Genomic DNA, 13,493 nt, shown 5'->3' on the forward strand with positions numbered 1-13,493 from the left:
TTGTAAATTGGAAGTGATATAAATAACAGTTCATTGAATTTTTCAACCAACAACTGAATGTGAATATGATAGCTTAATAATAATAATAATAATAATAATAATCATGAAATCTATATTTAATATGCCAAAAATATAGAAAAGGACAAACAATTAAACTTCCTTAATTCACATTTCAAGACATTCCTTTTTTTTTTTTCTATGCAAAACCCATTTACACCAGCTGGTCAACTGTTGAATAAGGGCAAATTAGTCTTATATTTGTACCTAATCACCCCCAAATCAAGTTTAATTAATCTTATCTTATGACAAAAAAAGTGATAATTATAAAAAATTTTTAACTAAACTGTGAGTCTGTGAGATGAACAACAACAACAAGAAACAAGTGATGTGGGCCCCTCTTTCATGGAATTTTTGAAGTTTGAACATTTTTAGTTTTTTACTGACAGATTTTCTCAGATAAACAATAAAGTTTTAATTTTTTTTAGAGAGAGAAAGTATAGAGAGAGAAAGTGTGGGGGTAGTAAAACAAGGAGAAGAAGGTTGTGTGAGCTGAGAGCGGCCAATTGCTTTTGCCTTTTTTTCAAAAAGCAAACATCTTTTTCTTTCACACCCCTTCAAACCCTCTTCTTCATCCCTTTATCTCTCTATCTCTCAATTTCTTTGATTTTATCTGGGTGTAATTTATTTGAGCTTGAATATACCTGCTTGAATTTTGACTTGGTGGAAGAGTCTCAAAAACCCAGAAAAACCCATTATTTCTTCTGCATTCTCATGATCTGTAAGTTTCAAAATCCCCAATTTTTTATGATTTTGGTGTTTTGGTGAATTTATGCTGTTTATTATACAAGAAAAGTAATTAAATCAGGGCTTAAGTTGGTTTTCTTACGTTAATTGAGAAATGTGACAACTTTGTTTGGAATTTTAATGCTTGACTTGATATTTGTATATAATTTGCCTGAATTTCTTCAGTTGGGTTTATTTGGAATTTTTAGGTGTGATTTATGCAACTATATTAGTTTGTGATTCATGTAATTGGAACTCTATTGAATTGGGTTTTTTACCTTTAATTTGAGAACAGAAAGAGGATGAATTGGGGGTGGTAAAAGGTAAATTAAGTGATGTTTAGGTGGTTGTCTTTAACTTTAGGGTTTCAGTTTGGTGAACTGAACACTGACCCACATTTTGAGAGCACTAGGTTGGGAAGTCTTTGTAGTAATAGATTTAGATTCCAGTTATGGGTTTGTTGAGAGGGTTTTCATGTAGTAGCATGTTGATTTTGATATTGTTTTGTGCTTGATGAACATCAGAATTGTTGGAATCCGGCACCATGACGAGGTTGACTCGTGAATTTGCAACTATGCAAAAGGAGAATGTCCCGGCTGTTTCAGCAGACGTGACATTCCTGTCAAGCCGGTTTCCTAATTACAGGATCGGGTCTGATAATCAGGTTTTGGAGGTCAAAGATGAGCAAAAGGTATCAATGAAAGAGATTGTTGCCCGAGAGACTGCAATGTTACTGGAACAGCAAAAACGCCTTTCAGTTCGTGATCTTGCCCACAAATTCGAGAAGGGATTGGCAGCTGCTGCTAAGTTGTCAGAAGAGGTTCTTCATTCATAGCCTTGCTCACACACTTTTGTGCTTACCAGTTCTTGTAACCTCAGCATTTGTTATTATCAGCTGTTTTTAATTTGCTTGTTGTTGCTCTCTCCATGTGGTTAAATAGCTGTAGATATTATAATTTCTGCTGATAATGCTTGACATATCCAATGTTTTAAATCTAAAGATATTCGATCAAATTTACCTTTGAATCAACACAGAAGTGAACATTTTTATAGATAATAATCTATAATTTCAACATGGACCTAAATTATGCAATTGGAATACAGGATAAACTCAAGGAAGCTGCTTCTTTGGAGAAGCATGTTCTTTTGAGAAACCTTAGAGATGCCTTGGAATCCTTAAGAGGTCGTGTGACTGGTAAAAACAAGGGAGATGTAGAACAAGCCATTACCATGGTAAGTCTGTTTTAACAAGTCCCCTATGTCTGTTCCCACCCCCTTCCCCCATGTTTTCATTTGGTTGTGTTATTCTAGTTAATATATATATATATATATAAATTTTTTTTTTCAGTATATAATTGATGTTACATCATAGAGACAGAATTATATCCTGCTCTTATGAAGCACTAGCACATCTAGAAATTTTCTCAATTAACAACACGATGAACAAACTTCACATAATTATCAATCCTTGGAAAATAGCTATGCAAAGTGATGAGGATTTAAAATCTACTAACCTATAATTGTAAGGTAATTTCTTATTACAGTGCCATTGAGCAATTTTCCTAAAGACTTCAAGAAAACTGGTGTAATAACTAGTCAGTTTTCCAGTATCTCAGTAAATAGGTGTGACTGAGTTTTAGGAGGATGAAATGATAGACTATAGAAAGGCTAGACTGCTAGATTGCAAATCAGAAGTAAGTGTGTTCATAGTTAGCATGCTTTTTGGTAAGAATATGACATAGTTTTGGCTTGTCTGATCTGCTGTGAACTTTTGCTGGTCAAGGGCTCACTGAGTTCCTGTTAGCTAACATAAGAAATCACGTAAATATGGATTAGTGAATGAGGAAAGTTGTAAGATTTTTATTGATCGTTGCTCACTGCATCATCAGCCACCTGCTGTATGTATTGTTAACACAATTTGTTGTATTAGACTCCCTAGATTCCAAGTTCCAACTACTATTCCTTTAATGACCTAGTTACTAGTATTGATTAAAAATTTCGAATCTCAAGTGAGGGGTCTAAGGACTAAAACCGGACCTTTTGTCTGGTAAGCTTCTATGATGCTGTTAAGCCAAGTGCCTTGAGTTCTTTTGTGATATATTGAGTTTGTTAAGCTCCTATGATGCTGTTAAGCCAAGTGCCTTAGAGTTCTTTTGTGATATATTGAGTGTTTGTCGAGTAGTAACTTAAAATTAACGTAGAGTTGGTGTCTGTAAATGCCTGAATGGTAGTAAGTAGATCCAGTAACTCCGTAATAATATGCTTTTGTTACATTAAATGAAATTACCAGTCAACCTATATCTAGAGTATAAAGATCATTTGGTACCATATGTTACATAAGTGACCCTTTCTCATCACCCAGGTTGAGGCTTTAGCTGTTCAGTTAGCCAAAAGGGAAGGAGAATTGCTTCATGAAAAGGAGGAGGTGAAAAGGCTAGCACACTTTTTGAAGCAGGTATGCTGTAATATTCCAGAATATCCTGAAAATGAAACGACTAGTTGATTCTTCTGAAGTTGCAACATTCTGTGTTATACTTGATCCTCTATGATGAGGTTATTCATTTACCTTAATCCTCGAGCTTATGTGCTTATAATCGTCACTGTTATTCTGTTGCTTATCAATTAGGCATCTGAAGAAGCAAAAAGGCTTGTTGAGGAGGAAAGATCTATTGCTCGCTCTGAAATTGAAAATGCCAGAGCAGCTGTGCAGCGCGTGGAAGAAGCCATTCAGGAACATGAGCAAACATCCCGAGCTTCAGGAAAGAAGGTTGATCAATGTCATTGGTTTTAATAATCTAAACTACCCACCTCCCCCTTTTCTTGTTTTGTGAGGCTTCATATTAACGATTTATCAGTAGTGTAATAGTGCGTTGCTGTGATCTCAACTTCCTCTTCTTTGTCATGGTTTACGCTTACCTCAAAAGGCCCTGACTCAGCTCTATGCATTTGCACTGTTCATACTTCTGTACCATCTGTTTGAGGATATTAGGGGATACTGCCTTATTGAGCCAGACCTGTCAAGCATTTGTAGAATATATTTCTCCTCTCTAAAATTTCCATGTGCATCGTCAGGATTATGAAGAATTATTGAAGGAAGTTCAGGAGGCTAGACGCATCAAAATGCTCCATCAGCCTAGCAAAGTAAGCATTGTTATTTCTATTTGTGCCTATAAATTTGCAATTCTGTATTTAGATCTATCTTATTGTATATTTATGGGTAAATTCTATCAATCGTCATCTTTCCAGGTAATGGACATGGAATACGAACTCCGAGCATTAAGGACTCAGCTCATTGAGAAGTCTAAGCATTCCATTCTGCTTCAAAAGGAGGTATTATAGTCTATTGATTTGATAAGAGTAACATGTAATTTAGAATGCAGCTGTTGATCTTAGGGTTTTGGGCTCTGTCTCTGGTATCTGTTTTGCTGTATCGAGATTATAGGCAATATTTCTTTCAAGTTGGCTCCTGTTATTTACTCCATTGCTATACATTGAGCTGCCGGCTGAATCCATACAAAATATGTTAGAGCTTTTGGCTTTCAATTTTCTCTAGAGACTTTTTCATGAATAGCTATAAGCCTTTGATATTGTTCAGGATCTAAGTATATGGGGGTCAGTAGTGATGGTTACAACCTGTTTATGCTCTCTACAAATTGGAATTTTATATTGTAGGTGATGGACCTCTGAATAAAATTTTCTGATTGGGATGAAAGGAAAGAAGATAATACAAAAAAATAATGTCAGAGTGTAATTTAATTTTCTTTGCTGTATTACTATTGAATGTCCTGGAATTTGTTGTGTTTCAATTGGGTTGCTCCCTTTATTATTTCTATCATATTTGTACTTAAAATTTTTAAATTTTCTACCTTTTGCAGTTGATAATGAAGAAAAAGAACGAGGATGAATTTTCCCATTTATACGAAATTGATGGTCAAGAACTATTAGGTTCATTTTTGCGGGTCCAAACACGTTCTGATGAGGCTGCAGAGCTCTCGGAATGCTCAATTCAGTGGTATCGTATAGCATCTGACAGTGAGAAAAAGGAGGCTATTTCAGGTATCAATTGCTAAGATGTTAGGAACATGCCTTCAGTCTCTGTGTCCACTTGTGTCAATATTTTTCCTGTGATTGGACCCTTTTGTGTATCTTTCACATAAAAATACTGTTGCTCATTGTATGAAACACTTATTATGTTGCTGCTTGATTGATTATACTCTTGTAATGCTATTCTTTGATCGATTCCATTATCTGTCTAATGTGATGGGCAATTTGTGGGTACAAATATAAATTTTAGTCTTTAGAACTCATGAACCAACCCCAAATGTTGGCAGTTGTCTGAACTTCCCCTCCTAACCGTTATTATGTTTTTCAAAGTGTGTTAGTTGTTTTCCGTTTAAAAATATTCCTGGTTCTTAGGGGGTTGGAGGTGTGTATTGTGTTTCTAACTCACTAGTATTGATAGTACTACCTCCGTTTCTTATTAGTTGCAACTTTGGGGTATTATTTGTGAGATATAAAATATTCCAAAGTTGCAACTAATACGAAACGGAGGTAGTACTTTATTTAAGAAGTCAAGTAGCAATATTTTGGAGAAGATTGGTCACATTTTTTTTTTGTTAACTGTGTGTGCTGTTAAATGTTATATCAGGGGCCAATAAACAAGTTTATGCTCCAGAGCCGTTTGATGTTGGACGAACCTTGCAGGCAGAAATCACCTTTGAAGGTGGAAAAGCCATGGTTTCCACCACTGGTCCAATTGATCCTGGTTAGTTTATGATCAATTATCATTAACAATTGCATGATTGTTTTGAATCTGACTTGCCAAGTTTATTGATGGCTTTTTCTAAGTCTTGTAGCAACCTAAAGTTACAAATCTAAATGTGAATGCGTTTTTGCTCTACAGCACCAGGTTTGGGAAGCTATGTTGAGGCTCTTGTGCGTAGACATGATACGGAATTTAATGTAAGTTCAAATTGATATACCGAGTCACCCCTACTAATTTCCCCAATTTTGTGTGCTCTTTGAACTTCAAAATCTCATACAGTCCAAGTTTGTCGATTGAGTTTTGTAATATTTTGTACTTTACAGGTGGTAATCACTCAGATGAATGGCGTAGATCAACCATCACAATCAATCCATTCTCTGCATGTTGGAAAGATGAGGATGAAGCTTTGTAAGGGCAAGACAACAATTGCCAAAGAGTACTATTCATCTGCAATGCAGGTGCACCTTTACAAAATTTGAACTTACGTATTGACTGTACCTTAATTTTCCTAGTAATTTTCTTTAATAAGATCATTCTTGTCTAAAATATTAACATCCATTTTCGGTGGAGTGAAAAATTCATCACCCAGGAAACAATCTGATGGGTGTACTTTGTTTTTATTTTCCAATGCTCTTCAGCTTTGTGGTGTAAGAGGTGGTGGAAACGCTGCAGCGCAAGCAGTATTCTGGCAAGTAAAGCAGGGCTTGAGCTTCATCATAGCATTCGAATCAGAAAGGGATAGAAATGCAGCCATTATGCTGGCCAGGAGGTTTGCTTTCGACTGTAATGTAAGCTCAAGCTTCTAGAAGCTAATGCATTCGATATGACCTAATAGCATCCTTAAAATTCCGCTTTTGGCAAATTCTAAACAACTTAAATCCTTTTATTCGCAGATTATGCTGGCTGGTCCTGGTGACAGAACACCGCTAGGGTCATAAACTTCCATCAACCTGACCTTTCGGTTAAATGTAATTATCAAAGTTCAGGAACGTGTCTTGTATATTAAGTTTGTACTAATAGAGAGGTTTTAGAAGAGGCTTCGACAATGTCATTGTGTGACGGTTTATCTAGTGTGCAACCACCCCGCCATCTCTCTTCCTAACCACAGAGGCATTCATTTTTTTGGGTTTGCCTTTTTTTTCAAGTTCATCTCATGGGAATCCCCTGGGTTGTATTTTTACTACTCAGTAGCGTGTCGGTTTTTTTTTTTTCTTCTTTTTTATTATTGTGTCCCTGTAAAAAGATTAAGGCAGGGCTGACTGCCTCTGATTGATTGATTTATTTGATCATACGGGAGTGGTTTTGTTGATTTGCTAATAGAAAAAAGAAAATATTTTAAACCTTTTGTTCTTTTGTTTTCTGCTCATTTATTTGTAAAATTATTGCATTTTGGTTGTTTTTTTAAAAATTTGTCTTTATTATACAATCAAGTCACCAAATTTACATGAATCCAAAAAAAAAAAAATCACATAAATTTTGTGAAATTGTGATGAGTGAATCGATAGAGACTGACATGTGACTATGTGAGCTATCTCTTCTCAAAAAATGTGGTTTAGAGTTGTGACTTCTCAGTAGCTTGCAGGGTTGGGTGACCCAACAAAGCTTTTACCAATTACATTTTTGAATTATTATTTCTCATTTAAGAGGTTAAAATATACACCAAATGAAAATCCCTTCAATATATAGGTAATGGCCAACATAATTTGTAGTTACCCCTTTTTTGAGTTGATTTGTTAAAATCTTTTCGATGTATCTATATATTTTATAACTTTTCAATCCCTCCATGACAATTGTGTTAATAAGCGAAAAAAGTAAATTTGTGTTGTTTTTGTCACAAAATTATATCGACTTAGAGTTTATAAATGGTTAATAAATTTTCAAGCTAGAAGATCAACCTAAATCAAATTCTCTTTCGTAAATCCATTTTATTCCCCATTTGCTGATTAACCATCAATTTAAAGTAGACCTACATTAATTTTATCCTTTTAACATTTTTTTGGAAGAGCTTGAGTAAAATATTTTATACACCCGAAATTATCGTGCCCCCAATTTTTGCTCTTCATTTGATGATTAAATAAAAAATAATTATCTAAATAAGAATACACACGAGTGTACCGTATACTCGGGTGTATATAATATAATCTATAGAGAGTTTAAGAGGAATCTTTGTAGTCGGTATAAATTATAGTTTATCTTAGTTAGTGTCGTGTTTGGTATGCTTCTTCCTATTCTATTCTCTCTCTTTTGTTCGTGCAAAAACACTGCCCAGCAACTCAATCCAGGTACTTTGATACTTCAATTTTCTTCATCCTTCATTTATTTTATCTCCTAATTTGATTATATATGATGGGGTTTAAATATATATATATATATATATATATATATATATATATATATATATATATATATATCTTTCAATTCCAATTGTTTGTATCATGTTGCTCAATCCTTATTGTTTTTTATTCTAATAATCTTGTAATCAATCTGAAATTGTGTTTCCCCATTATTAAGAAGTGATTTAACTTAAAATCTGCGAATTGGGTGTTAAATTTGATCACTTGGGCAATTTAATTTCAATACAAAAATCTGATTCTTGTAATTTTTGAACATTTTTTTTGCCAGAAACTAGAAGATTGTATTGATATGCAAAGTTGAATTTGATTTGTTCGTAGTTGGAACTTAGATGGTATTAGCAGAATTGCAAGAAAACTAGTTTAAATCTGTCACTGCGAAAGTCAAACTATTCTAATGGCTGAAGATGAGGAGAAGAAAACTCTTATTGAAATACTAGAGGAGAATAACCCAATTGATTTAGTTAAGTACATTAATTTTGTGCGTGCACCTGAATGTGGTGCAATAGCGACTTTCTCTGGCACGACTCGTGATACATTTGATGGAAAAGCCGTAGTAGAGCTGAGGTACGAGGCGTATGTACCTATGGCAATACGGTGTATTAAGGCCATATGTACTTCAGCTCGAGAGATGTGGAGTCTTAATTTGATTGCTGTGGCTCACTGTCTTGGTCCTGTATCGGTTGGTGAGACTAGTATATTTATAGCCACTTCGTCTGTTCATAGGGATGATGCATTGGATGCTTGTAAGTACTTGATTGATGAACTTAAGGCGTCTGTGCCAATTTGGAAGAAGGAAGTTTATGCTAATGGAGAGGTTTGGAAGGAGAACTCAGAGTTTATAGAGAGGAGATCCGAGTTGTGGAAGGAGGGTCGCGTGGTGGGTTGTTGTCGAAGGAAGGTTAAGGAGGAGGCAGATGATCACAAGAAGAAGGCTTGTTGTGGTGCCAAGGTTAGGGTGGATGATGAAAGAGAAAACAAGACAGATAGTGATAATACAGGAATAGATCAGTAGAGATTTGTAACTTGGAAATTGTTTTCTTGAACCAAAATAATCATTAAGGTTTTGTTTTGCTTATAGATTATGATGTAAACTTTTGTATTACTATTGATTTGATCAATAAATTTCTTTTCGGAATCTATTGTTGGTTTTTCAAATATTACTTGGAATTCTTCAATTGTTGCTGTTATGGGCTTGTGGCTAATTATTAAATTGATTCTATGTGATGAAAGTATTAAAAAAGTGATAGCGAGCAAAAGAATTTGCAAGATGTGAAAGAAACCAGAATTTTAATTGCAATAGAGGTATAGGATTTACATAGCCAGAAACCATTTATGATCTAGATAAACTGTCAAAAACATTCAGGATATCTAGATGATACAGTGCAAAAGAATTTGCAAGATGGGAAAAGAAACCTTTTAATTGCAATAGAGGTATAGGATCTACATAGCCGGAAACCATTCATGATCTAGATAAACTGTCAAAAACATTCAGGATCTAGATGATACAGTGCAAAAGAATTTGCAAGATGCGAAAGAAACCAGAATTAAAAACTGCAATAGGTAATAAGGTTTTACATAGCCGAAAACCATTCATGATCTAGATGTCAAGAACCTTAGAAGCCACAAATCTGCAAGCCACAAATCATGATATGCCCATGATCTTTGGAAGGAGACACACAACTATTTGGAATTTGGAAGGAGACACACAACTGTCAACAAAAGTCTTTGGAAGGAGACACACAACTTCCACTAAAAGAACACTATCAGACTCGAAATAATCCATTTCACTGCCCGTTCAGATGCGTAGCAGGTGGAAGCAGGGCAACAGCACCCCTGTCAATACTTGAGAATTTCCGGAGAACTCCTTTCATTTTATTTTCTTTAGCAGTTATTTGGAATTTGATTAACATCTTAGCACATTCCCTGCAGAGGTGGCAAAAACAGGATTTGTCAGAAAGATCTAGCCTAAACTCTAAACAACTAGAATATAAAAGAAAACTCAAGGTAGTGTGAAATTACTTAAGCTGTTCTTCTGAGTAGTCTGTGTAGTGCTTGAGTGTATCAGTCCAAACAGGAGTTCTCCCCAAATAATGATGGGCAGCATACACGGAAGCAGCAGCGATTAGTGACGGGCAGTATGACACCACTAACTGATACTGCATCAGACCATTTTCTGCCAAGTAAAAGGCCATGTGTTCCATCTGCAAGCCAAAAAAAAAACTTCTTCAGGAAAGTTTGAAGGGTGAATTACTATCAACTTAATGTTACTTTGCATCCCCCATGTAGAAATTGCAACCGACACTTATTATATACCGTTTCATATAGTTGAGTGATTACCTCTTTATCAGAAGGAACAGTAGCTTTGATGAACCTAACAAGGAAGACATATGGAGTAGCAACTGTGAGATTCCACTCCAACTTCAGTAAGATTTCTTTCTCCATTGCAAGTATTTGTTTATGGGTGTATGCATTGTCAGAGATAGACATGAAATCATTCACCTGCAAGAAAAATCATCTATTATACCATTAGCATATGCAATATACCATTCAGACTGTAAAAAGGTGATTTTAATAATTAAAGGGCTCAAAAATAGCACCTCAGGTGCCCAAATTTCTTCATATTTGCAGGCTAACAGCATTGAGCTGATGCCTACCAGCTGGAGTTCCTTCCTCGAAACAATCTTTGTCGAAAGATACCTATCCACGAGGTCGATAGTCAGGTAAAGGGTTTCAGGCAGCAGCTCAAACTTGTTATGAACTTCGACCAGCCAATCTATGAGAATCATCCTCATCTTCTCATTGATGTGGGACTGCAGTGGCATATAATCGAAAACTCGATACTCATCTTCTGTAGTCCTATAGAACTTGTAGATTTCCTCCACATACTCAACTACTGCTAACTCATTATCAGCATCTGCAGCATCAATGTTCACCACCTGCTCTCGAGGCCTCGTTGCAAGGCCACAAGCTGCCTGTAAAATCACCCAATTTTCAGTACTAGAAATGTCAGAAAACATCAAACAGATATTTACTGTCAATATGATCAGTTTGATCACCTTGCTTCGCGCAGTGAGGACTGAAGTAAGGCTGTATTTCTTCTTCCTAGAGGTTTTTTTACCACTAAGAACCCTTTTCTTCTTCATCTGCCTGTTGTCATCAGCTTCTTCTTCCTCATCAGAGCTTATTATTATGATCACTGTCTCAGGGTTTGGGTTGTATGTAACCTTCTTCTGAGCTCGCGCCTCGGGTTCTCGTACCTGTTCTTCTTCCTTCATTTTCTTTTCAGCTGCTTCTCCATCAGGTACAAGTGACAAGGCTCCTAAGCTCCTGAAACAAAAAATTAAATTCTTTTAAGTGATTTTTTTTTTTTTTTTTTTTTTTTTTTTTTTTGAATTTCTCATGTTAATTGTAATTAAGAAAGCTAAAAAAGCAATCAAAAGTGGGAAATTACTTGATAATAGGAACATTGTGGAAATTAACCATATTTCCAATTTCTTGAAGAGGTTTACGGTTTCCACCATCTTTTTTCTGCTTCTGTTCTTCTGAATCTCACAAACAAAACAAATTAGGGAGTATTGTTTAGGAATATGAGTGCAAGTGAAAACAATATATAGATACAGAGAGGCCGGTAACACACAATTTAACGTGGGAAAAACGCTCTATATAGGGTTAAAAACCCGAAAACGAAGAGAACCAAAAATCTGTTAATACGAGAGTACAAACAAATGCTAATCAAAGTATAGAGTATATACAAAAGACTTGCCTTAGAAGCTTCCAACAATTCTATCCAATTTCAATAATTAATCCTAAATTCCTAATTGCACAAGAATTCTAATAGACCTTGTTAATTAAGTATTAGCCATTAGCCAGCAACAAATCAAAGATTATAATTTAATTAAACATACATTTATTAGTAAATCATGCATAATAATAACATATCAATACAATTAAATGATTAATACATACTTCGTTGATATATCAAATACTTTGAATCTAGAACAAAGCCCAACATCATTCATTCATTCTATTTTATGAGACTGACCCAAAATATATCAAAATACTTTAAATTATTTTTTTTTATTTCCCTAGAATTAATAATTTTTCTTTGAACCATCAAACAATAATACAAATTTCTGGGAGAAAAAAAAAATCGGGTCTTTTTTCAGCAAAAACAGAGGAAGTAATTTGTACCCTGTACCCAGAAAATCAAATTTAATCAGATTCAAATCATTAAACTGAAATACACAAATCCTTATCAAATTAAAATCTGGAAACAAAATTACAAACACCCAGAAAACAAATTTCATCAATAAATTTGAAGAATGGAATATATCAATAACTAAATCCAAGAAAAAAAAAAAAATTCATACCAGGAGCTTTGATGGGAAGATGAGAAGGAAGAACAATTCTGGAATCCATATCTAAAGATTGTCCAAAAACGCCACCAATGCTTGAAAAAAGCGTCGATAAAAACGTATTGAGACGGCTATTATTGCCTGTCTCTTCTTCTTCTTCCTTTTCCCAAGCCACCGTTGAATTTCTCTCTCTAATTCTTTTTCTCTTTCTCTCTCTTAAATTTTGTTGATTGAAATTTCTGGATTTTTCTGCAATTTTTTGGATGATTGAAGAATTGAGAGAATTTGGTGAAGAAAAAGATGATAATTTGATCGAAAATATTAAAGCTGTTGTTCTGCTTTTTGTGGGGGAAGACTGAAGAGGGAAAACGCTCCAACGGTAAACTTTGTTTGTTTCAAACTACAACCGTTGGATGCGTTTGTGATCTTATCTAACGGTTGGAAAATTTTAAGGTTTAGGAAAAATTGGAACAAAGTTACCGTTTGGAATTTTCTTTTTCCTCTCAAATTTACATTTCAAAAATTATTAGTACTATTATGGTATTTGGGTAGATTATTAGGATGGGAACAAGATAAACATTATTTAATACTTTTAAGGCAATGTTAATAATAATTCCATTTCTTCTTAAAACGGAGAATGGATACGTACGGACTTGGAATTTTTTTATTTTTTTTTTGATGCAAAAGTGGGAAAAACCTGAAAACAAAATACAAGAAATAAACTTAACTAACAAACCGGGGTAAGGTAACCCAGACTATGTCCTCCCATAGTAGGTTCCTTATTTCGATAAGAGGAACATCGAAATAAGTCACCTTTTCTTCAAGGAAAACTCCTAAATTAGCCAAATGATCGGCCACTTTATTACCCTTCCTAAAACAATGATTGACTACGACATTACAAAGATAATTAAAGAGATTTCAACAGTTGTTCAAGGTGTGATAACACTCGCCTCCTTGATGTTGTGCTTCCTTAAGCGCTTCGATGCATGCTTAATTATCCATTTGGATCACTAGCTTATCCATGCCTCTGTCTACTATTATACCATCTGTAGCCCTATTTCGAGAGCTAAAAGTTCAGCCCTGTAGGATTTACACACCCCAAATTGTGTTGCAAACCCTTGTATAAATTGACCAGAAGAGTCTCGAATTAGCCCCCCTCCACTAGCCTGGTGTGGTGTTCCTTTAGCTGCTCCATCTGTGTTGAGTGCAAACCATTTGGAGGGTGGTGCAATCCAA

The 13,493-nt window shown here is 35.0% G+C and overlaps 2 protein-coding genes and 1 pseudogene across 3 annotated transcripts; 2 read left to right on the plus strand and 1 right to left on the minus strand.

Annotated features, from left to right (window-relative positions):
* Positions 1–467: 467 nt before the first annotated feature.
* LOC145604692 (stomatal closure-related actin-binding protein 1-like) lies at positions 468–6,888 on the plus strand. The gene is made up of 13 exons (XM_081660606.1): positions 468–778; positions 1,308–1,603; positions 1,888–2,016; positions 3,146–3,238; positions 3,410–3,550; positions 3,856–3,924; positions 4,030–4,113; positions 4,659–4,839; positions 5,432–5,548; positions 5,687–5,745; positions 5,872–6,006; positions 6,187–6,336; positions 6,442–6,888. Exons 2-13 carry the CDS (start codon positions 1,328–1,330, stop codon positions 6,484–6,486), a joined length of 1,479 nt encoding a protein of 492 aa, XP_081516732.1. The 5' UTR covers positions 468–778; positions 1,308–1,327; the 3' UTR covers positions 6,487–6,888.
* An 837-nt stretch (positions 6,889–7,725) lies between these two features.
* LOC145605724 (molybdopterin synthase catalytic subunit pseudogene) lies at positions 7,726–9,041 on the plus strand (annotated as a pseudogene). The gene is made up of 2 exons (XR_014105138.1): positions 7,726–7,830; positions 8,171–9,041. The product of XR_014105138.1 is annotated as a molybdopterin synthase catalytic subunit pseudogene (transcript).
* Positions 9,042–9,284: 243 nt separating this feature from the next.
* LOC145605222 (G2/mitotic-specific cyclin S13-7-like) lies at positions 9,285–12,559 on the minus strand. Its single transcript, XM_081661260.1, has 7 exons — positions 12,273–12,559; positions 11,354–11,444; positions 10,959–11,229; positions 10,500–10,874; positions 10,240–10,401; positions 9,922–10,103; positions 9,285–9,825 (listed from the first exon to the last, which is right to left on the minus strand). Exons 1-7 carry the CDS (start codon positions 12,319–12,321, stop codon positions 9,687–9,689), a joined length of 1,269 nt encoding a protein of 422 aa, XP_081517386.1. The 5' UTR covers positions 12,322–12,559; the 3' UTR covers positions 9,285–9,686.
* Between the last annotated feature and the right edge of the window lie 934 nt (positions 12,560–13,493).

This window comes from Chenopodium album, chromosome 22 (genome assembly GCF_948465745.1).
Source record: "Chenopodium album chromosome 22, dcCheAlbu1.1, whole genome shotgun sequence".
Lineage (NCBI taxonomy): Eukaryota > Viridiplantae > Streptophyta > Magnoliopsida > Caryophyllales > Amaranthaceae > Chenopodium > Chenopodium album.

What these genes read in the sequence shown, in the direction of transcription:
- LOC145604692 (XM_081660606.1), top strand. Translation starts at nt 1,328, where the DNA reads ATGACGAGGTTGACTCGTGAATTTGCAACTATGCAAAAGGAGAATGTC. An exon ending in CCCGAGCTTCAGGAAAGAAG is followed by an intron (nt 3,551 to 3,855) that starts GTTGATCAATGT and finishes GTGCATCGTCAG; the next exon opens with GATTATGAAGAATTATTGAA. An exon ending in CCATTCTGCTTCAAAAGGAG is followed by an intron (nt 4,114 to 4,658) that starts GTATTATAGTCT and finishes TACCTTTTGCAG; the next exon opens with TTGATAATGAAGAAAAAGAA.
- LOC145605222 (XM_081661260.1), bottom strand. Translation starts at nt 12,321, where the DNA reads ATGGATTCCAGAATTGTTCTTCCTTCTCATCTTCCCATCAAAGCTCCT. An exon ending in TCTTCCCATCAAAGCTCCTG is followed by an intron (nt 11,445 to 12,272) that starts GTATGAATTTTT and finishes TGTGAGATTCAG; the next exon opens with AAGAACAGAAGCAGAAAAAA. An exon ending in TCCTCACTGCGCGAAGCAAG is followed by an intron (nt 10,875 to 10,958) that starts GTGATCAAACTG and finishes GTGATTTTACAG; the next exon opens with GCAGCTTGTGGCCTTGCAAC.